At 50.4% G+C, this 21,834-nt stretch overlaps 8 protein-coding genes across 8 annotated transcripts; 3 read left to right on the top strand and 5 right to left on the bottom strand.

Moving 5' to 3' along the window:
* Positions 1-202: 202 nt before the first annotated feature.
* Positions 203-1,726, bottom strand: VFPPC_03831 (C6 zinc finger domain-containing protein; the record flags this gene model as incomplete). Its single annotated transcript, XM_018283285.1, has 2 exons — positions 203-1,638; positions 1,681-1,726. The coding sequence occupies 2 exons, from the start codon at positions 1,724-1,726 to the stop codon at positions 203-205; spliced, it is 1,482 nt and encodes a 493-aa protein (XP_018137604.1).
* A 1,651-nt stretch (positions 1,727-3,377) lies between these two features.
* VFPPC_03830 (GRAM domain-containing protein) lies at positions 3,378-7,256 on the bottom strand (the record flags this gene model as incomplete). The annotated part of the gene is made up of 3 exons (XM_018283284.1): positions 3,378-4,036; positions 4,097-6,525; positions 6,961-7,256. 3 exons carry the CDS (start codon positions 7,254-7,256, stop codon positions 3,378-3,380), a joined length of 3,384 nt encoding a protein of 1,127 aa, XP_018137603.1.
* Positions 7,257-8,876: 1,620 nt separating this feature from the next.
* Positions 8,877-10,892, bottom strand: VFPPC_03829 (heterokaryon incompatibility protein 6, OR allele; the record flags this gene model as incomplete). The annotated part of the gene is made up of 1 exon (XM_018283283.1): positions 8,877-10,892. The coding sequence occupies one exon, from the start codon at positions 10,890-10,892 to the stop codon at positions 8,877-8,879; it is 2,016 nt and encodes a 671-aa protein (XP_018137602.1).
* Positions 10,893-11,661: 769 nt separating this feature from the next.
* VFPPC_13533 (hypothetical protein) lies at positions 11,662-12,321 on the bottom strand (the record flags this gene model as incomplete). Its single annotated transcript, XM_018291308.1, has 1 exon — positions 11,662-12,321. The coding sequence occupies one exon, from the start codon at positions 12,319-12,321 to the stop codon at positions 11,662-11,664; it is 660 nt and encodes a 219-aa protein (XP_018137601.1).
* Positions 12,322-12,907: 586 nt separating this feature from the next.
* Positions 12,908-14,314, top strand: VFPPC_03828 (cation efflux family protein; the record flags this gene model as incomplete). The annotated part of the gene is made up of 1 exon (XM_018283282.1): positions 12,908-14,314. One exon carries the CDS (start codon positions 12,908-12,910, stop codon positions 14,312-14,314), a length of 1,407 nt encoding a protein of 468 aa, XP_018137600.1.
* Positions 14,315-14,381: 67 nt separating this feature from the next.
* Positions 14,382-16,970, bottom strand: VFPPC_03827 (quinate pathway repressor protein QutR; the record flags this gene model as incomplete). The annotated part of the gene is made up of 1 exon (XM_018283281.1): positions 14,382-16,970. One exon carries the CDS (start codon positions 16,968-16,970, stop codon positions 14,382-14,384), a length of 2,589 nt encoding a protein of 862 aa, XP_018137599.1.
* A 491-nt stretch (positions 16,971-17,461) lies between these two features.
* VFPPC_03826 (fungal zn(2)-Cys(6) binuclear cluster domain-containing protein) lies at positions 17,462-19,636 on the top strand (the record flags this gene model as incomplete). Its single annotated transcript, XM_018283280.1, has 1 exon — positions 17,462-19,636. The coding sequence occupies one exon, from the start codon at positions 17,462-17,464 to the stop codon at positions 19,634-19,636; it is 2,175 nt and encodes a 724-aa protein (XP_018137598.1).
* Positions 19,637-20,120: 484 nt separating this feature from the next.
* Positions 20,121-21,808, top strand: VFPPC_16840 (quinate permease; the record flags this gene model as incomplete). Its single annotated transcript, XM_018294593.1, has 2 exons — positions 20,121-21,009; positions 21,063-21,808. The coding sequence occupies 2 exons, from the start codon at positions 20,121-20,123 to the stop codon at positions 21,806-21,808; spliced, it is 1,635 nt and encodes a 544-aa protein (XP_018137597.1).
* Positions 21,809-21,834: the final 26 nt, after the last annotated feature.

The raw sequence follows: 21,834 nt of genomic DNA, 5'->3' as shown, positions 1-21,834 counted from the left end.
ACCACTCGGTTCGAGGCCATGAACCATCAATCAGATCATGTGTTGAATTGTCAGGGGAATGGGAGTTATAGCAAGTCTCACAATATCGTCTGTACATGAACACACAACTATAGTTTATTGCGAATCACAAAACCGTACATCATGCTCAATGCCAACAAATAGTCTATACACGGATATCAAACTCCTCACAGAATATCATACATCACATCAAATCCACATACACCCTCTCAATCCCATCTCCCCCCAACACCAACAAACAAAGTCTCCTGCCATCATCCCCAGCCTCAACCGCCGAATCCCTAACCCTCACCTCATCCGGCACACTCTCCGCCGCCTCACCCTCCCCCATCCCATGCTCAAGCTCGACGATCCTCCTCCCCACAGCATACAGCGTCGACGCATCCCACAGCGTCTCCCGTATATACGACAAGGCCTTGAGCAACGATAGCGCCCCGAGCCGTAGCCTCAAAACCCGACACTTAATCACCACAAAGTACAGCAGGGGACAAAAGCCCATGACAAACATAAACTTGTGGTGGATGGAGTCGCCCACACTCTCCATCAGTGTCTGTGCCTGCGTGGCCATTTCCACTATCCGCGTAAACTTGTCGAGGTGTTCGTCGTAGATGGTTTCGTGGGAGGCGAGACACGTATTCGCCCAGATTTTGCAGACGAGCCATCGCATTTCTAGGATTAGTAGTGTCATCGCCTGTTCAGAGTTGTTGCCGCTTCGTATGCTGCTGAAGGTAGTCCACCAGGCGTCTAGGTCGATTTCAAGAGTCAATTGTTCATGAAGTACTGCCTCTAATGGTTGTGATTCTTCCCCTATTCCCAGGCGATGAAAGTCACTCGCCCGGACTAGTCGAACCGCCCTTGCGAGCAGCCAGTCCAGCGATTCTAGTGCTTCATCGAGCGTATCAAACGTGTCTGCTACAGTCTGTGCATCATTCAACACCGGAAACGTAGAGATTTCGCCGCCGAAAAAGTACGGAAATATACTGAGGTGCCTAAACACGCGAACCAACTCGGGCTTAACGTCGGTCCCTGAATTGAGAAGCGAAATGCCATGCTGGGAATGACTTATTGCGCTTTCGGTGTCGCCACGCAAAAACTCTATGCACGTGAATAATATGCAGACTAATAAAACGGTGTTTATGTCTGCCGGACACGAAGTCTGCGGGCTGATGAGGTGTGATATCGCCGCATTGTAATGCTGAATAGCAAAGTCGTCAACTGTATCCGTCCCGGCTTGTCTATTACTCCTGTGTAATTGTAAAGCCGTGTCGTCAAAGTTTTCGTAGAGAGAGCTTATCGCCAAGACAGCATGTCTTGTCGCCGGCTCCGAATGCACCATCTGCGCAACAAGTTTCGTCCAGAACGAACTATCCAGTGGTCCACAGAGCGTAGGCGCCACAATTTGTCGGTAGAATGCTAGACTTCGCAATTCAAGACTATCCGCGTCTGGTAAGGGATCCGGTGATGATGGCACGGATGGGGATAGGAGGCGGTCCCAGGACATCCAGCCTGGTGGAGGGGGCATGTAGCCATCGCAGGTTCGGCCAGTGGACGTGCATCTGTTGCAGGATGGACGTGTCTCGTCGCATTTTACCTTGCGTTTTCTGTGTGTGTTAGTGTTGGCTATGAGTACATGGGATGGAATTGTTGTGATGACCAACTTGCATGTTAGACAGCCAGTGCGCACTTTGGGAACTCCCTTTCGCGGCATGATGTGAGCAACTAAGATGAAGAAAAAAAATACACTAAATGAATTGAACAATGATGCTAGAATATTCCAATTCAACCAAAAAATGCTACTCAGTACAAAGAAGATGTCGTGGGTATACTTGGCCATTCAAGTTTAACCATCTAGACTCTGAACTGGAAACCATCGTGTCTTATTCCTCAACACCAAACACACATCTCAATCAAACCAAAGATGATATTCCCAAACTCTGATCCGCAGCAAAAAATACCAAAATAGCGACGTGCTGACGACGACGTCACTGCCGACCCAAGGATGCAAACCGCAAAGGGGGGACGAGTACGTGTACAAAAGGTCAAGGGCGTGGGAATTCGATGGTCTCAAATACGTCAAGTGGGGCTGAGTCAATCCAAATTCACCGTCATCCAGCATCACCATCACCACGACCATCACCATCACAACGGTCAATCCATCCATCGAAAGCGATCATTCGACCAATCCTCGGCTCAGCACCAATCCATCTCGAATCTCAGTAGAACCGCCGACGAACCACCCGTCTCACCCCAGTCACGCATCGCGATACAAAACGAGCCACGACAAAACGAGGATTCACCATCCAAGCTTCCAACCAATCCATCCACCAAACCGTCCATCTAACAACTCTTCATCTCACTACCAACTTGCCTGCCAGCATCCTACGAAATAACAACCACATCCATCATGTGGCTCAGTCCACCCATCCATCCATCTCCACCTCATCATTCCCCATTCAGCCAGCTTGCGTACACATCGTCGTCGGCAGCATCCGCAATCCATCGAGGCGAAGCTCAGCCCTGAAACTCCCATGCGTCCACGTTCCTGGCTAGTCCTACTCTGTGCCTCACACAAGCTCGTTTTCCCTTTACGCCCTCTCTTTATTGCATCATGCCACTATACTCCCCACCAGGCGCCGCATAGGGCTGCTCTTGGCACGGAGGTTTTACTGCGCTTTTCCATCGTTGCCCGACGCTGACATGATGGGCTCCGCTAAATATCCGTCTCAGTTTAATTTCCACGGCGGCTTCAGGCTGGATTCATCTGCGGAGGCCCTTCCGCGACGTCAAGTTCCGTTAGACATTTAGCCGCGGTGGTAAGGCTATTCCCGCGCCCCGTGGGTGGGAATACAAGCTCATTCATCTATACGCGTATTCCTGTACCATAACAAACTGGTTCCCAACTTCATCGTCACTTGTCCTTGTCTTGGTGCAGTTCTCCGCGATACCCCCGTGTCATCCCCACATGTTCCGCCCTCTCAACTCTCAATACAGAAACCGGCCTGAAGCGGCTTCACCAAGATGCCACTTTCTTGATCTTCTCCGAAATGTTATTTCCCAGTCGAACAACACGTGGCTGTGATGCAGATCGATTCGGCGTGACGACGCCATCAGCCCATGGGCAACACTAACTGTATTATTAACCCATTTCTGGTTCCACTACGAACAAAAACACAGAGTACAGAACCAACATCACACCCCTTTCACACTAGACAGTCAAAATCACATTGATGCAAAGTAGTTACAAAATAGAATTCGCCGGGTCGCTAATGTATGGTAGCTGGTAATGTACAAAGGTAAATGTTCCGTGGTAACAGTATTCCCTTTTGGGATATCTCGACAGCGGGCATGTTACAAACTCGTTAGTTTGAACTCCCCTTTTCAACAACTTCTCTCAACACTCGTAACTTTTCTTCCGTCACACGAATGGCTTCTTGAATCTCTCGTTCCTCCATTCGCTCATCTCTCAGCTTATCCTCCACTGTCCGGTGCTCAATCGCTCGTTTTCGTGCGCCGCTCGGCTGATCTGAGCTAAGCCGGTCCATACCGACGCGCTCCTCCAACCACTCCCACAGCTCGGAATCCTGCCGCCGCCACATCTCCTCGTAGGCAGCTTGTCGGTTATGGCTGTAAAATCCAACTTCCGGTCCGAATGACGCGTTGTTCTTCGGCGGAGACCCGAACCCGAACCACATGGCAACGAGCAGACCCACGAGCAAACCATACATGACATTGCCTGTAAGTATCGGCTGAAGCACATCCACACACGGCTCGAGAAGACTTCGCACGGGTTCCAGTGGTCCCCAATTTTGCTTCTTGCCATCCGACTTGCCTCCCTTGCCAGCTTCTGCATCCGCCACGGCCTGGAGAGCCTTGCTTCTCTTGAGCTTCTTCTTGCCCTTTGTGACGCCGTTGGTGACTGTCCCAGCTCGAACTCTGGATGAAACTGCATTTTTGAGCGATACGAACAACTCCTTGCAGTACTGTCCTTGTCCATCATTGACGTTCTTCTCGATGGTGCCTATTCTCTCATTAGTACGTGCCAATAACATATTGTTGCCAGCGTATCAAAATGACCAACCTTTCAGCCAACACTTGCCAGACCACTCAACTGTGCAGTTGATTTGAACTCGTGTGGCATTATTCTCAGCCCATGACAAGCAGTATTTAGTCTTGACAGTAAACAGGTTACCGTAGGGTACATCCGGGTTCTGGGTGGATACGCTGAGATTGACGGCCTTTGCTAAGTCGATCTGATCAATGGTTTCCGTCACAACACATTTCGTCTGCTTCGGACCAATAGACCCATTAAGCGGCTTGATATACGTAAACGTTCGGCTCTTATTGTCAGCAGTCAATCCCGTCTTATCCTCCATCTGGATGTCGGTGCATTTTTGATCCGTTGACAGCCATTTGCCCATCCAAGCAACAGACCCAGGACCAAACACGAGATTGTACACCTTTCCAAGAGGTGCTGGGATGATTTCGTCCCCGAGAACTTTATCGTAGTGAGTTGCCGAGTCACCACAATCCGTGGCGGCATGTGCAGTCGGGCCAGGAAAGTCGATAACACCCCCAGACGTCGGAGATGGATCCTTGGGAGGTTCAGTTGTCGTGCCATTTACAACTGCCATTCCAGATACCTTGCGTGTGGCTGGCTTCTCCGGCTCTGGTTCTACAGCCGTCATATCTGTTGATTGAGTTTCGAGCAGCTCATCGTGTTCGCCTTCGTCGTAGAACTCTTCATCATCGTCATCGTCCTCATCCTCATCCGTTTCCACATCTGATCCGGATGCTTCTTGTGGTTCTTCCTCGTCAGCGGCGTCCTGTTGAGCTTCCACCTTTTCTGTTTTGTCGCCACCAGTACCTTCCAACTGCACACCATTCAGCGTGCTCCGCAGGGTCGGGTGGCCTAGCTTCCAAATGTTTACAATAAGGTCATATGTGGCATCTCTGCTTGTAAAGCTGGCGAAAATATGTTTGGCGTGAAGGGTCGAAATCATTAGGCCGTTTTTGAACACCAGAGCAGTGCTTCGCTTCTCCACAGATACTATTTCGTCAAAACTCATCACTAGCGTTGTTGTCCAGCCCAGAATATTGCTGCTGAAGCAAAGATGACCCTCGGAAACGTATAATCGACCATGCGCTAGGATTTCACGTTGGAGGGCGCAACTATAATCTTCTATTAGGTAGTCGTCATCAGGCACACTCTTGAAAAGGGTATGGAAATCACGATTCCGCTTCTTGCTAGCAATCGCAAACCCAGTCAACTTCGGTGCCCCTAGAGTGCCGCCCGTGGGAAGCGCGGCATTATTGGCGGATGATATCGCGGCCGCTATAGTACCCCCCGTCGTCACGGAGCTTCCCCTCTTTCTGTGAGGCTTCATAGCACTTCTCAAACTCGATGACCTCTGAACTGGCCCCTTGATGTCCGCAAACTCCATCTGCGGCGGAGTCTGCTCCCCGCTGGCCGGTTCGACCAAGGACCGCGGCCGGCTCGACGATTCCCCAGGGAATGTATCCATAGCCGATGGTTGAGGTTCGGCCGGGGCAGACTCTGACCTCGTCCTTGTGTCTGCAACATCGGGGAATCTGGCGCTCGCCGGGGTTGCAGCTGCTGGTTCAGGCAGGCCAAGTTGGCTCAGGCTCAGGTCTCCCGAACCCAGGGTTCGAACAGCAGACTCCTTCCGGTCCATCGTATCTTCGATTCGCGGCTCCGGCTCGGGTGCAGGTTGCGAGTCTAGCGTTGTTTGGCTAGCAGCGGGAGAGCTCAGAGACTTCGGGATGCTCGTTCTGCTCTTGTTCCCTCCAATGCCAAGTCCCGCGTTCGGAATTGTGTTGCTGATCGACGTGGCAGCGTTTTGAGCCGCAGATATCATAGACGAGAAGAAGCTAGTCGCGCTCGGAGTGGTCTCTCCGCCCGTCTCGTCGGTCGGGGTCAATGGGGCCACGGTACTATGAGAGAGCTTGCTCGGACCAATTGCTGCAGAACCGGATTTGCTTCTCCTATGGATGTTCATGTTCAACGCAATGGGACTTCCATCAGTTCTCGTTCTAGAACCTGCCCCATTCGTCGGCGACTTGCCACCCCCAGGTCCCTCGAACGGGGGATAGTCGCTTCGGTCTGTTGGGGTCGGGGGAGTGTTCACAATGACAGGAGCCGGGATATCGTCTTTAGGGGGTGTGCGGGGAGGGTTTGTCTCAATTTTGGGCGTCACCACCCTGCTTTTGCGGTCGGGGGAAGCAATTTTGGCTGGCGCAGGCGGCTCAGGGAACGAATTCTTGAAGCTGGGAATGCCCTTTTGTTTTGACGGCTTTTTGGGCGACGGAGACTTGTCGCTGCTGCCGCTGGAATAGCCACGGGTCGGAGGGGAGGGTTGAAAGTGAGATTGCGAGTCAAGGTGTTGAGCTTGGACAACAGGAGATGACGTTGTCAAATAACCGATCAGGGACGGATGGGCGGATATTGTAGCGGGTCGAGCTGGAGCAGAGGTCGAGGCGGGTCTTCCACTGTGAAGCTCGTGTTAGGCAACAGTTTCATCAAGTCGCGCAAGTTTGTTTTACATGGCGAGAGGTCGTTGGAGAAGATGAGGGGAGCCAAATGGATTTGGAATGGATAGAAGACAGCAACAGAATCTCTCAAGGGAAATGAATATGAGGCTTTAGATGGGTCCCAGAAGGCGGCCGCTGGCGAGAAGAGCTGAGGTCGCAAAGATGTCTCCTTGCGTCGTTGCACCAGAACGTGCGGCGGGGCCATCAACTGGTTTGGTGCTGAAAGTGGAGGAGGCTGACACCAAGACCATTCCAAGCTCGTGCCTCGAAGCTAAAAAGCGACAGATGGAAGGCTGTCGTATGCAGTGAAACAGTACAGGGGAAGACCGATGAAACATGACAAAGAGAGCCACCTGGATGAAAGGAGGATGAAAAGGAAATACTGCTACTTACCGTTCTGCAGTGTCCGGATCTGCGCCCGACTCGAAAGACCCAAAGCTCCGGTCGTCAATGTCGTCGTCGTCGGCCATGTTGATGGAGTTGGTGTCATCGCTCCCTTGTGTTACTTCACGCTTGAGACGCCTCTGACTGCTGTTTGCACTTGTGCTGCGTGTGTCGTCGTCTTGTCCCGATGCCTCCGAACCTCCTCCATTCTTTTCCTTTCTGCGACGCCTCTTTGCTGATAATCCTTTGGGTAGCAGTTTGCCAACTCGCAAGCCACTGCTACTGCTGCTCCCGGCGCCATCCATGGCTGGGGATATGGCCCCGTTGCCAGGTTGGTGCTTTGGTGTTTGGGCGTATGGTGGTAGGATGCTGTGATTCAAGCTATGGGTAGAAGAATGCGATGGCCACAAAGCGCCTTAATTGATATCGAAACAAACAATGAAGTTGGTTGTTCTTTTCGTCGGTGCTGATGACCCCAGCCGTGTGTGCCAACTCGTGCGCAGGACTGCTCCCGTAGTATGCCAGACCGAACTTGTCCAGGGCCAGAAACCGAGTGGTTGAACGTCGTCAAGTAGATTTGGGTGGGATGAAGTTGAAATAAGATGAGCAAAAAAAAAGGTGATTTCACCAGGTAATGATCCGGATTCAACAATGTAAAACAACAACGTTGCCCCCTTGTCTGCTCAAGTGGCTTTCCAAAGATGCTGGCCAGCAACGGGGCGGGTCATGAACCGATTTCCTCGTGTGAGTGGTTGCTCCTTCTTCTTGGTGAATCGGTTCTTGCCTCTCTCGTAATAGCCCGCCTGAGTTTGGCTTGTTCCTTCCTTCTGTTGTGCTTCAATTGCCAACGGCAGTGAGCATTCGGCCAATCAGATCCTGGCGCCACGTTTCTGCACCCCACAGAGTGTTGCAGTTGCTGGTCCTTGGCTCTTCGTTGTTGCACAAATGACGTTGACGATTCACAATGCGACGTCCAAGCTGAATGGTTTGCTTCATGTGAAATGATGACGGATGATAGTTCTGCTGGCATTGGGGTTTCCTACCAAGGCGGTATGTCAGAGCATTCATCATACCTGTGTAGGCTTGGCACATTGCTGTTGCTTCTTCTCGAGCTCCTGTGGATTGGTTGCATAGTTCCTCCTGATTGGGCAATGATGCTCAATTTGCATATCCAACATTGTGCAAAGTATGGATTCGAGTTTATTTTGCCCCCAAGTTATCGTCCCAGGAGATCGTCAAAGGTAATACTCAAGCTAACAGGGGCCGGGCTTTTTCTCATTTATTCCTTTCTTCTTTGGACCGCCCCTCAATCCGAACTTGGTTTTGCTAGTGGCTTACACTCATTGGTACAAAGCCAAGACTTCAGATGGTAACACAGCCATCAAACAACCGAACTGCGGGCACCATATATCTTTACGGCTAGTTACGTCCTTTCTTAGTTTACACGGCCCATTTCATACTTTAATCAGTCTTGAACCATCGCTTCAAGAACTTGTCATCTTTATCCGGCTTGTGGAGCATGTTCTTTACCAAACAAGCTTGACTTAGGGTAGGTACACCAAGCATCTTACAAACTCATTCTCCATTCTCCGAGCGTCTCTCTTTGCAGGTGCGTTTACCTTTGTCGGACCTCTGTTTTCTTTTATCTTGTTTTTTGTCGGTTTATAGATGGACAGTGATACATTCTTCCTTCTTTCTGCATAGTCGTAGAGTAGCGCTGAACTTTAGACACGGCCTAGATGGCAAGCATATCCCTGGTATGATCCCACATCCTACGGATTACGCCGCCAAATTAATTCTCCGGTCCAATTTCTGAGCCGTCGACCCTTTACCGCAATTCAATTTCAACAAAATGGTTCAAAATCTAACCTTAAGCAATTCACGCTGGCTAAAACAAACTTCCTCCGACAAGTCCCCCCAAAACGCTACACAATCTCCATCTCCTCAGCCAACCTCCCATTCCATCCCTCTCCATACATAATACCATGCACATAACCCGGCCCAATAACCATCCTCTGTCCCTCAGCACCAACACATCTCGTAACAAACGGCATATTCCCACCCTGACAGAGAGTAATCTCATCCCCAAGAACACTCCTACTCGGCACTACAGCAAGATAGCCCTTTTCAGTCCTCGCCAATCTTCTGTAAAGAGTCTTCTCCGTCGCAGTCGCGTAAACTCTGTCATGCAACTCTCCCCAGCCGGTCATCATCCCCGTAGCCCCTATAAGAGAGTTATACACCCCTCCTTTCATGCCTAGCTTCTTAAAAAATGTCAACCTTTTGGGGCCATTATAGCGCGTTCGCCATCGCTGAAACCGTGATAGAGCGGTAGTCGGATCAATGTTACCGCAGCACAGTGTGATGGCGAAGACGGTCTCAGGGTCCTCGCCTGTGGGGTAAGTTTGAGAGTTTCTTTTTGGCAAGGCGAGCTTTTCCCACTGGATCAGCGTGTCGAAATAAGAACCTAGGCCCGTGAGAATGGCCTTCCATACACTAGTGAACGCGCCAGTTGACGTTTTCATGTCATTGATGGCAATGTGGTTCAGGTCCGGGACTGTAAGTATGTCCGCTAGCTCGGTTATCCGATCAAACACGTAGCCTGAAAGTAGGAGAATATTCGAGTTCCCTGGCTTTGTGACAGGTTCCCATTCAACTGCTGCAGAGCAAGCACGGAATGGCTTGGAATCCGGTTCGCCAGCCTCATCAATGTTTGCATCTGGAAGCAACTGCACTGGAGCCGGTTGATCTTCCAAAGTCCAGTCTGGAACCCAAGACGGCGAGTCCAATGTACCTCGGAGGGGGCGCTCAGTACACAGGATATCCAGGTTCTTTGTGCGAGACATGATAACGAGCGCAGCACGCTTGTAGCATTCTTCAGTGGAAATGGTGTAATCGGGTGTCAAACCGGGCAATATGGCATCGTCCTTGCTGATCAGTCCCAGCAGCGAGTACACCTTGTCCCTGGGATCGGTGACATGCATGGGATACACTTTCCAGAGCAACCAAAGAAGATTGATCGGCTCCGTGGCCTCATCGGCGTGATGAATGTTGCCTCGCATCAACATCATCAGAATTAGTCCCCCTCTGTGGATCTGCTCTGGCCGACCTCCCAGCGCACCCTCTCCAAGGATGATGGCCAAGGCAAAACCAACGTAGAAGACGTCCCAGTCAATCGCCTTTGTGCCGCAGAATACCATTGCAGACTTGGCGAGAGCAACTTCTTGGAGAACCCAGCAGCGACTGAACCAAGGACGGCTGAGGAGACGCAAGAATGCCGCACTCTCGTCACTTGTGGCCTCAATGTCTTTGGCTTCGTCGTTCACATCATCGGCCGGATCAGTACCTTGGTTGTCTGTGTTATCGCCTTGGGCTTCAGCTGCACGTTTTCTCGCAAGCGCAAGCTTCTCTTGCAAAATCTTCTTCCTGTTTGCGCCCCATAATACTTCAGAAGAGTTGACGTCGATACCGCCGTCGCGGAGCAGGTCAATCCTATGCTCAACCATTCGCTCGCACAGAGGGAAAACTAAGTCGCTATCGGGGGTTCCGTCTCCCAGCCAAACAAGTACTCTGCTGGCCCTCCGATACACCTCCCGCATGAGATTCACCTGGTGCGCTCGCTCGGAGACATCGTTTTGGTTGATGCAGATGGCATCGATCCAAAGAACTCGGTCCTCGTCAGGCAGGCGGATGTGACGTAGCGCAGACTCCAAGTTCTCAGTCACTGGAAAAGGTTTGCCGTCGCAGAAAATGAGAAGCTTGTTGGAGGCATCTCCCCAGCAGTATGAGAGCGCTTCGTAGGCTGGCTCGTCTGCCAGGTTCACAGTAGCGAGCCTGACATGTATCGGTTCTGAGGAATCAGGACTGGCAGCTAATGTTAGTATCCTGATGTGATCGCCGTCTGGCAGATGCTCAATTCGGTCATATTCAACGTTGAACATTGCTGGATGAATCAGTCGCCAGTGGGGTTATGTCAACGTTGAAATCTGCGGCTTTTGAGGTCTCGTCCGTCGACCCCGGTCATGAGATGCTGACGATGTCAGCCTTCCACGTGCGCCAGCCCCAACTTGGCTTCAGCTGCTCCTACAAAGTGGGAAATGGAAAAATGCTTCAGAAACCATGCGCTCGATGTTATTGTGCTCCGGATTTGTGAAAGTAAAAGTTGGTGTTGTGTGCGTCGCATATTAGAGACGACCCAATTTGTGAATGGATACCGCGAGCAACCAAATGACCGATATGACCCAACACAGCAGATTTATGGCATCTTAATATTTCTTATCGAAATAAACGCTCAAAGCACACCCATTATTCTACAGGAACTGCTTTTAAAAGCCAAGATACTTTATAATCTTCTCAACTGCCTGGTTATCGCCCTCCACAGTGTCGGCCAGTTCCTCGTCCACCCACCCGTAAGACCATCCACCCGCAAAGTCAATCAGCCAGGCGTCGTCATTCGTGTCAATAATCACATCAGACGGCTTCCCATCTCCCCATACTACGCCAATGGTGTGCAACTGGCCCACGGTCTTGCGTATCTGGGTGGCCCAGTGGCACCGCAATTCTACTGATACCGCAGACTCATCGACATCTCGAAGGTCTGTCTAAGCGGGCTTGGTTGAATCCGTTCGCGAAGCAAACCGATGATGGCCCCCGACTCAGCATGCTTGACATATGCCAGGAGACTAGGCACTCGAATAAACATGTCTGTTCTCAGGCTGCTTTTCGGATCATCTGAAGCCTTTTGAGCTCTTGTTCAAGCCCAATATCCCCAAGGCCAACTCTCCGAGCTTTACAGAGCATATCCATGCTGCCAACTTGCACTTTACTGACGGTCCCATTCCCACTGCCAAACGATTCAAGAATGTATATTTCGTCGGATGAGAAGAACGGGAGGTGGTCGTCCGGTTCAAAATCGGTATGAAAATGGGGATCAGGAGCAGTATCGGGCACGCAAAGCATCTCGTCAGGACTAATTTGCGAAATTGATACCTTTCTATCTATTGTCTGCAGGCGAAAGTCAAACGTATCTGGATATAGATGTGCATGTAGGACTGTGCTTGCTTGTTGGGAAGCACATATGCGGGGCGCTACATCAGAGAACGTAGCTCCCGCCAGATCAAGGACCCTATCCAACGCATTATTCATCAAGTCTTCATAATCCTCATCTGCAGCATCGACCGCTTGGTTTAAAAGCCGGATGAGCTCATCTTCCACCGAAGTTCCAGTATGTGCATTGTCTTGTGTTGAACTTGCGAAGATTGAGACAGTTATTCGCTTGGTGTTATACTCGATAGTTATGTCGGCGCCTTCGTCCGTTCCGGCATCAATACTGACCACACGAATGTCATCGAACTGTTCCTCATGGTCCATTATGAAACATTGAAGATTGTTGTGCTGGTTGGTGTTGGATTGAAGTTTGATGTGACTTGGCTTGGTTGGCAGGTCTAAATTCGCTCCCACGTGATGATTCCATGACAAACTCAGACATCAACCATTTCTAAACTTGGCAAAAAAGACGAGCATTCGCATTGTGGTTCATGTTCCAAACGTATGTTTTGAGAAAATTAGAACATTTAAAGAATATAACGATGACTTTTAGCATTTGCTAGAGCTGGGAAAACCGAGCCCATCGCCAGAGACATACCGGCTTCCGACACACCAAGCATACCAATTGACACAACCCTGTCAGCCAAATCATCAAAACTAATTAGAAAAAGCACAGTCCAGAAACGGCACTCGCCAAGTCGGATCGCCGGCAGCATGTGGACCACAAACGGGATGGCGGTGTCATCTGCAGCTCATCCTTGGCACTTCCAACATCTTACGTCACATCGCCAGGAACAGAAACCAGGCACGCATGACAGCACGACTAGTCTACAAACAAGAAATAAAATAGATGTAATACCCAGTTTGGTCTATCCAAAATCATGTACTCAACACTCATGATTAACACACAATGGTAGGCAAACGCAGTCTCGGCGAGCCGCCACAACACCATGACTTAAATCGTCCAAACCTCCGCCAGCGACACACCCACGACATCGAATCGAATAATCCATCTACACCCACCCAAAGTCTATACACCAGAAAGCCACATCTCCTTAAATTCCGCGACGCAGCCCGCACCGCCCTAGAAGACGCCCGCCGCGAAGAACTGAAGAACTCACTCCTCCAAAACCTCAACACAACAACTCTCGAGCGATTTCGCACGTCAGACATCGATCTCCAGCGCATCAAGAATAAACAGCTTAGAACATACTACGAGAGTCAAAACCAGCGTCTGAATGACTACCTCGAAGTCGATGCCGTTATAGAAGCCATAGCAGATGACGTCCTCGAGTCGATGAATCCCGATCCAGACCACGACGGGGACCAGGAGCGTGGCGGAGGACTCCAGCAAGTTGCAGGTCACATAGGCGAATTGCTCCCCGATGAAGAGAAGACTCGTCGGAGACGGGCTGCGAAACAAGCTTCACTAGCAATAAACATCAACGTCCTTGCAAATATCTTATTGCTGGCGGGGAAGGCCTTTGCCGTGTTCACGACAGGCTCGCTGTCTCTTCGTGCCAGCTTGGTAGACTCGGCGCTTGACTTGCTTTGCACGCTCATCATATGGTCGACCAACAAGATTGTTCTCTGGCGCTTGAATGCATTGCGGAAACGATTTCCCGTTGGTAAGCGCCGCTTGGAACCGCTCGGCATATTAATGTTCTCCATCATAATGGTCATTTCATTCCTGCAGATCCTCCAAGAGTCTGTACAGAAACTGATGCATGGTGATCACGGGGTCGAGAGACTCAGCACAGAGGCGATCGCCGCTCTCGTCACAACCATTGTCATCAAGGGTGGCATAGGCGTGGGATGTATCCCCATCAAGACAACTCAAGTTCAAGCCCTTGTGCAAGACTGCAAGACGGACGTGATATTCAATACCCTGTCGTTGTTATTCCCGCTTATAGGTGATAGCATTAAGGCGTGGTGGCTTGATCCAGTCGGCGCTGCTTTGTTGTCCCTCTTCATCATCTATGACTGGGGCCATACCTGTTTCGACAATGTGGTCCGGCTGTCTGGTGAAGCGGCGGATGATAGAACATACAGGAAATTGACCTACTTGGCCTATCGATTCGCTCCGTTGGTGGAGGGTATCAAGAATATCACGGCGTATCACGCCGGGGATGGAGTGTGGGCAGAGTTTGACATACTTCTCGATGAGCAGACGAGACTAAATAGGTCTCATGATGTTTCTGAGACGCTGCAGTATTGTGCTGAAGGGTTGGCTGAGGTGGATAGGGCGTTTGTCACGACAGATTATGCTACCATCGGACCAACAGGTCATGCTGAGGACTCGGAATGGAACCATTAGGGGAGCTATAGAGTAGCATCCAACTTTGCGTATATTTGGCATTATCACATTATGTTTGTATACATCATCATTCCACCATGGTTTGGAGCCTGCGCCGCAGCTCCTCCGGATTAGACCTCCCATACTGGTCTGGGTAATTCTCGAATATGGCCTTCCTCATCGTTCTTCTTGGCGCTCGTCTCCCCGTGAATAGCTCAAATTGCGCAAAGCCTTGGTCTGGAAGCAGATCTAAGCCGTCCATGGCGATCCACCCCTGCTCTGCGTGCTCCATAGCTTGTTGCAACAGTGGTGTGTTTAGGGTCTTGTATCCAAGCTCGACAATCACGCCTCCCGTCTGGTTGCCCAGCCATGGCTCCGGCAATTTGAACTCGGGAGAGGGAGCATCGCCTATTGGGTGAGTAGGGATGCATGAAATGATGATGGAGGGCAAACGGAACTCTGACTGCCAAGTGTCGTGAAGCTGAGTAAACACTTCGAATTTTGTGTTCGTTCCCGCACCTAGCCCTGCAAACTCCTTCTTCTGCAATAGCTGTGTGAAGTGGGCTGCCAACCTCTTCCCGTTTTCTACCGTTCGATTATAGATGGCAATGTTTCTGACGCCAACCTGCAGCAAGGCGTAAACAGCCGCTCTGGCCATGCCTCCAGCGCCAATAACTAGACCGCACGAGGCTGGTCGAACAGCATTCGCAGGCGATAGTCCTCGGCGAATGCATGCCCGAATACCTATCCAATCCGTATTCTCACCGTAAATCGCCCGCACGGGGCCAGCCCGGTTGACTCCCCGGAAGAAGGCGGAACCCGTCGGGATTGTGCCATCGTCGTTTAGTTGGCGGATAGGGACCATGGTGTTGATTGCTCCAATAGCTTGAGCATGAGGGCTTAAGGCGTCTGCCAATGTGATGCATTCAACTTTGAAGGGCAACCCTATCGATGCGCCGGCAAAATTGGCATCATGTATCAGATGCGTTACCTGGCTCAGCGAATTCGTCGAGTACGGCTCATATCGATGTGGAACGCCACATGCTTCCAACGCAGAATTGTGCATTGCCGGCGACATGCTGTAGCTTACGTTGACGCCGAATACATAGAGTTTCATAGAGTCAAACAAGAAGCTTGAATACAGCGCATTTGTCGCAGTCTGTGCTGTCAAGATTGACGCATCCCGTTTCGGATCATATGGGGAGTGTGGCTTTGCTGAAACCAAGGTCAAGACGGGATTTAGGCAGGCTGAGTGTCTACCCAATAATCCCGAGTTGTATGCTATGATGGGTACGTGGGTATCTGGAAGTGATGCAACAGCTGACCGAAATTGGGAAACCTCGAAGTTGTCGCTCATGGTTGTAGCTGGGCGAATGAAACGGACGAGATCACAGTCCAGCTGGACTGCTCGCTGGTATAGCGACATCCACTTTGGTGATGTCCAAGAATTGAAGTTTTCGACTGGAGAGTAATTGCCAATCAACTTGGAGCTTCTCTTTAGAGTTGACAACTTTGAGATGGCGACATCATCTAGTCGCAAGTCCACCGTCATCATTTCAGGGGCCAAAGACAACACGTGTGAAAGGAGGTCAAGATAGAAACAAGTCGTTGTGGTGGACGCCGATTGGGGATGGTCAATATGGACAATAATGGGCAAGACGCTGCTCCTTCGTACCAAGCCAACAGCTTCAGTAATGTCATTGGCCATTTTGGTGTATTCCTCGCGGTATGTACTGTTTGTCCATTCGTTTTGGATGTTCCCAACGGTTATTTGCACTGCATCGGCGCCCGCTGAACAGCCTTCGATATCCACACCATCTTGGTTAATATCTTCAACAGATAGCTCCACGGCATATGTAAATTGACGCTCGTCTGTAGCAACGCTGGCCAATGGATATGCTGATTCAAAGAAAGGGATGGTACCAGCCGGGTATATTTGTGAGAGGAATTTGAGCAGGTGCCTTTCGGCCTGTTTCAATGCTAGATATGGAGGTAGGTCCGCCATATTCGACTTGCGGATGGATGGCTGGATTTGCTCGGTAGCCGCTGACTCAGAGACATTGAAAAATTCCAGATTCGAGCATGTGCGAAAGAAGGCATTGCTTGTGCTCCAGAACGTCGCCCACTTGATCCCAGATTCTACCTTTAAATGCTCTTGCACGGCTGCCTTGCTCCTCATGATATGTACGACAGGGTTAGTTGTCGCAAATTGTCGTAAAAGACCCTGAACACGTCGCTCCATCCATGAGCACACAATGATGCAACCGCTGTCATTGCTTTGAAGCACGTCTTGTAGCACTTCTCCTTGCTTCCTTTGACACTGAGTAGGGCCATGCACCTTGCTATACGAGGCACTTGAGAAGCTAGTCGCGCGCTGGAAAGCGGTTTCCACATCAATGATTCTCTTTTTCAAAGCGGATGCTGCCATGATGGCAAGTGTCGTCTTGCCAGCGCCACGAACGCCGATAAAAACGATTGAGGCATCCGGAGTAAACTTGGGCATGTTGCCATCAAACGATGGTAAAGCAGGCGACGGCGCTCTGGTAGCGTATTCGCTGCTAGCAGCAGAAGTTCTGGCGGATTGAGAGCGAGCGGTAGAGTCTGATGGATCTATGGATGGTGAGAGCAATCTTTCGTCGGCCATCATTGCGGCCAACGATCTCTTTACGCCAGCCATTTTTTGGTTGCGTTTCGTTCCTCGACAGAGTCTTGTGCAAACAGCAGACGTGCCGGCGCAGCGCGGTCACTGCATTTTCACTTGCAACTAAGTCACGATGCGGCCGACGAGGACGTTGTCCGGCACGAAATGCTGAGAAGCGTAACTGTATCGTTGTCATTACCAGGTTCGCTTCTGGTCTGGACGGCTTCACCAGCCAGCCAGCTCTTGGCCGAAGGCGGTTCTCTGACGGTGGATAAGCGTTTATCCGGACTGCCGGTTTGCTTCCCGTTCCCCAGATCTTTGACGCTGGGCCAATGACAACCAGTCGAATTGCACTTCTCGAAAACTGCTAAACATCGAAAAACGTTGGCGAATGTCCTATTCCATCAGTATTTGTGAATTATCCATCAGAGATTGCTTCTATTCGACTATAACCATCCCGACTACTATGTTTTTAACGTTGACTGGCCTCGCAGGTGTATTGTTGACTGCATGATTGGCAGCACGGCATGGCCCCGAAAAGACCAGCTCGGGGAGTAGCAGCAGCAACGTCTAGTGAGCAAGGAGAGAGCAGCAAGCCAAAGAAGCGACGTGTTTCCCTCGCTTGCGATGCCTGTCGTGCTGCGAGGGAGAAGTGCGATGGAGGTCAGCCTGAGTGTGGAACTTGCGTTGCACAGCAGCGGACGTGTTCATACACTCCTGCAACCAAAAAAAGAGGAGTACAAACGGGATATCTGCGCACCATAGAGCTCTCGTTAGCTTGGCTGTTTGATCAAATACCCGAGTGCGAGGAGTCTCTTCACCATTTGCTGAACCATGGACAGGGAGAGAGCAACAAGGAATCTCGGGCAATTTTAGGCAAAGGGAGTGCTGGCCACCGCCTGCAACGACTGTGGAATCAAAATCGAGTGCGGAAGGCCATTGATGGGCTTTTATCCGATCCTCACATTGGGAACTCCGAAAATTCTGACAACGAATCGGACACGGATGTTGAACGCCTAGCCAGTTTCCGAGATGCCCCTTCAGTCAGATCGGCTAGACCGACAGTGCCAAGTGTATTACAAGACAAAACTGGAGTCCCTGATCGCATTCTCAAGTTACCTGCGAATTGGAAGCGCCTCCTTGAAGTCTATGTCTCATACACACATTGCTGGCTGCCGATAGTGAACCCTGAGAGTCTCCAAGCTCTCGCGGCTTCATACCCTGTTCAAGGCGTCTCATGGCCCAGCCATTCAAACGACAGTATCTATTTGAGACATTCAGAGCTTTGGGCTGCTATGGCAATTGCTTCATATCAAGATGAAAACTTGGTTACTGGATCTGATGGAGCATCTCCGAGTGCTTCCCAAATTTTGCAAGTCTCTCGTGCCTTGCTGCCAGCAGATGATGAAGCATTCAATATACACAGTATCAACGCAACGGTGATTCAAGCCGTTATCCTGATAGGCAGAGGTAAAGCTGTTGCAGCTTCCTTGCTCCTCAGCAAATGTGTTCGTCTCTTACGACAGCTCCGGCTGACCCAGGTCACACAGCCAGAGAATGAAAGTGGCTTTTCTTCATTCCAGATGGACGTGGTTTCGGTTGCTTGCGACGTCTTGGACGTATTGACATCAGTATATCTGAATCAGCATCCAATGAAACGATTTGGCGGCATGGAAGGTACATATCCAACGCCAATGCTCGATTTTACCGCATTCGACCAAACATGGCGTCATGTACCAGAGAAATCTTCAACTTCCGCTCCGTCTACGAAGGCACCCCAAATGGTCCAGCCAATACGAACTCTAGTTCAATTACATGCGCTTACTTCGGTTCTAAGTGACTCTCATGTTTCCAAAATAAACGAGAAGGCTTCATCAGAAACTCTCGGCCCAGAAGACCTCGTCAAAAATCTTGATTCTCGGTTCGGCTTCTGCAACTCTTTGGTATCAAGCGGCTCAACTCCAACAATACCGTCGGCTTACTTGGTCAAGCTTCTATTTTTAACAGCTACCATTGAACTAGCGTCCGATATAAGACCGTCTCTCCTCTCTGGATTCCTGGAAACTGTCGACTCTTGCCAGAGCATATTTGAGGCGAATCACACCCCTCCAGTCGTTGTACTGTTGCTTCAACTTGTGCAAAGACGTGCGAGGGTTGCAGAAATGGACGAACAAGACCGCAACAAATGGACTTCCGTCACGGACATGCTGCAAAATATATGGCATGAGGATAAACCATTTCCATGTACTGGGTACCCAGCAACGTTAGCGTCAGACAACTTTACCCAGGGCCATGAGCAACTGCAACCAACATTTACCCCGATGTCTACAGAATCAGGTCCCCACATGGACAACCAGATCCAAACAAGACCCCGTGCGGGAGCTTTTGGGTCGAACATGTTGTCCAGAAGTAAACCCGCTGAACAATTTCCCTTCGGGTATCAGGATGCAATTCCGAATCCCCATTTTGCGATTGACACACCTCTGACAACCCATCCGAACGATGGCAGAGTAAATACCCACGCCTTATTCCCCGGAAACCATCGGATGAGCCAGAATTTTGACTACGATGCTCTCTTTGAGGACCTTGGATCTATTGGATATACTGATAATTTGGAGATGGACAGCCGTTTTATGACCAACCTAGGGTTTGCACCCGGTTGTGATCTCGCAGAGATCTTCCAAGGTGACTTTGGAGTTTGATAGCATTTTACACCAGCGTTCCAATTTAGCAATATGGGGAAATAGTATACCCATTATTAGCCCGCGGTCCGAAGCCAGGCTCAGTCGAACTCAATGTCTTTTATCCGGCGACACCTACGTGCTTGGGGATATTCCTTTATCCAAGACCCACACCAACGAAAAGCCATTACACATGGGCTTCTGCGGTTTCGCCAGCAATTGTTCTAGTCTATCCACAGAATCCCCGCACCCCAGATTCGTGGCGTTCTGGGATGTGGGCGAGCTGGGGCGGGTTCACTGCCGACACCAATTTTTCTCATCCAAGGGGTGGCAACAGGGATTTTGCACCGAAAAACAAAAGATGATGAGCATCCGATGATGGCGCTGTTCCATCCCCAGCTGCAGCATCATATAAGTTGATCCCCGGACGCTCCAGGGCAAATCACCCTGACCCAGCGTCATCGACAGATCTTCTGTTGCACGATTTCCAGTCAGTTCTGCAACAATGACATTGCTAGCGCTCAAAGAAGATCGGCCAACACCTTCGGCCGTGTACAACTGGCGTGTTTACGCATGTGCCGCTATAGCATCGTTTGCATCATGCATGATTGGCTACGACTCGGCCTTTATTGGCACAACGTTGGCTCTTCCGTCCTTTGTTGATGAGTTCAACTTTGCCAGTTATTCGCCGTCGTCACTGGCGTTACTGAAGCAAAATATCGTTTCAGTTTACCAAGCTGGCGCCTTTTTTGGTAGTTTGGGTGCCTATGTATCCAGCTATTTCATGGGACGCCGCAAGTCGCTGGCCTTGTTTACTCTCATCTTCATTGTTGGTGCAGGCATGATGCTGGGAGCAAATGGGGATCGCGGTACTGGGCTCATCATTGGGGGCCGAGTTCTCGCCGGTGTTGGAGTTGGCGGCTGCTCCAACATGACGCCAATTTACATCTCAGAGCTATCCCCGCCAGCAGTTCGAGGCCGACTGGTCGGTATTTACGAGCTTGGTTGGCAAATAGGCGGTCTCGTCGGCTTCTGGATTAACTACGGAGTCAACACCACGATGGCGCCGAGCCACTCGCAATGGTTGATCCCATTTGCAGTGCAACTTATCCCGGCAGGTCTGCTCTTGATTGGCTGCTGTTTTATCCCCGAGTCGCCCAGATGGTTATTCTCCAAAGGGAAGCGGGAGCAAGCCATGAAGGTGCTGTGCTGGATGCGACAACTACAGCCAAGTGATATCTATATAATCGAGGAAGTCAGCTACATTGATGAAGAGACGGAGCGATTCCGTCGTGAAGTTGGTGCTGGGTTCTGGAAACCGTTCCTGGCTCTGAAGGAGAGACGAATCCAGTGGAGATTTCTTCTTGGTGCTTTGCTCTTCGTGTTCCAAAATGGTAAGTTTTGTGTCTATTTGCAAATATGTGGTCGGTTTTAACTGTTTTCTCAGGCTCTGGTATCAACGCCATCAACTACTACAGTCCAACAGTGTTCCGTAGCATTGGTGTCACGGGAACAAATACAAGCTTTCTCACTACTGGTATCTTTGGCGTGGTCAAGACAGCGCTGACAATCGTATGGATTCTGGTGCTCATTGACCACATGGGACGACGCAATTTGCTTATGATTGGCGCATTGGGCGGATCGCTTTGCATGTGGTTCATCGGCGGATACATCAAGATTGCGGGAACCAGCTCCAAGAGTTCCAATGGAAATTTGAGCTCTGGTGGCATCGCAGCAATTTTCTTCTTCTACCTCTGGACAGCGTTTTACACGCCTTCATGGAACGGGACGCCGTGGGTCATCAACTCGGAAATGTTTGACCAAAACACACGATCTCTTGGACAGGCTAACGCAGCAGCCAACAATTGGTTCTGGAACTTTATCATTGCCAGGTTCACGGAACAAATGTTCAATGCATGGGGCTACGGCGTGTACTTTTTCTTCGCATCGCTTATGCTCATCTCGGTTGTGTTTGTCTTCTTCTGCGTACCAGAGACTAAGTCACTTCCGCTGGAAGCAATGGACCGACTTTTCCGAATCAAGCCTACTTGGCGCGCAAATGCAATTTTGATGGAGGAGCTGCGGTCAGAGGAGGAGAACTTTCGTCAGAATGCGGATGGCGTAGGCTTGGAGGTGGAGAAAGTTGAGACGGAACAAATTGAATCGAACAGCAGTTCTGTTCAGAAAGTGTGATGTGTTGCACGATGTATTTGACTAGA

The sequence above is a fragment of the Pochonia chlamydosporia genome, chromosome 2 (genome assembly GCF_001653235.2).
Source record: "Pochonia chlamydosporia 170 chromosome 2, whole genome shotgun sequence".
Classification (NCBI taxonomy): Eukaryota; Fungi; Ascomycota; class Sordariomycetes; order Hypocreales; family Clavicipitaceae; genus Pochonia; species Pochonia chlamydosporia.
The sequence above is the reverse complement of the archived record's forward strand: the minus strand, read 5'-3'. Positions and strand labels throughout refer to the sequence as shown.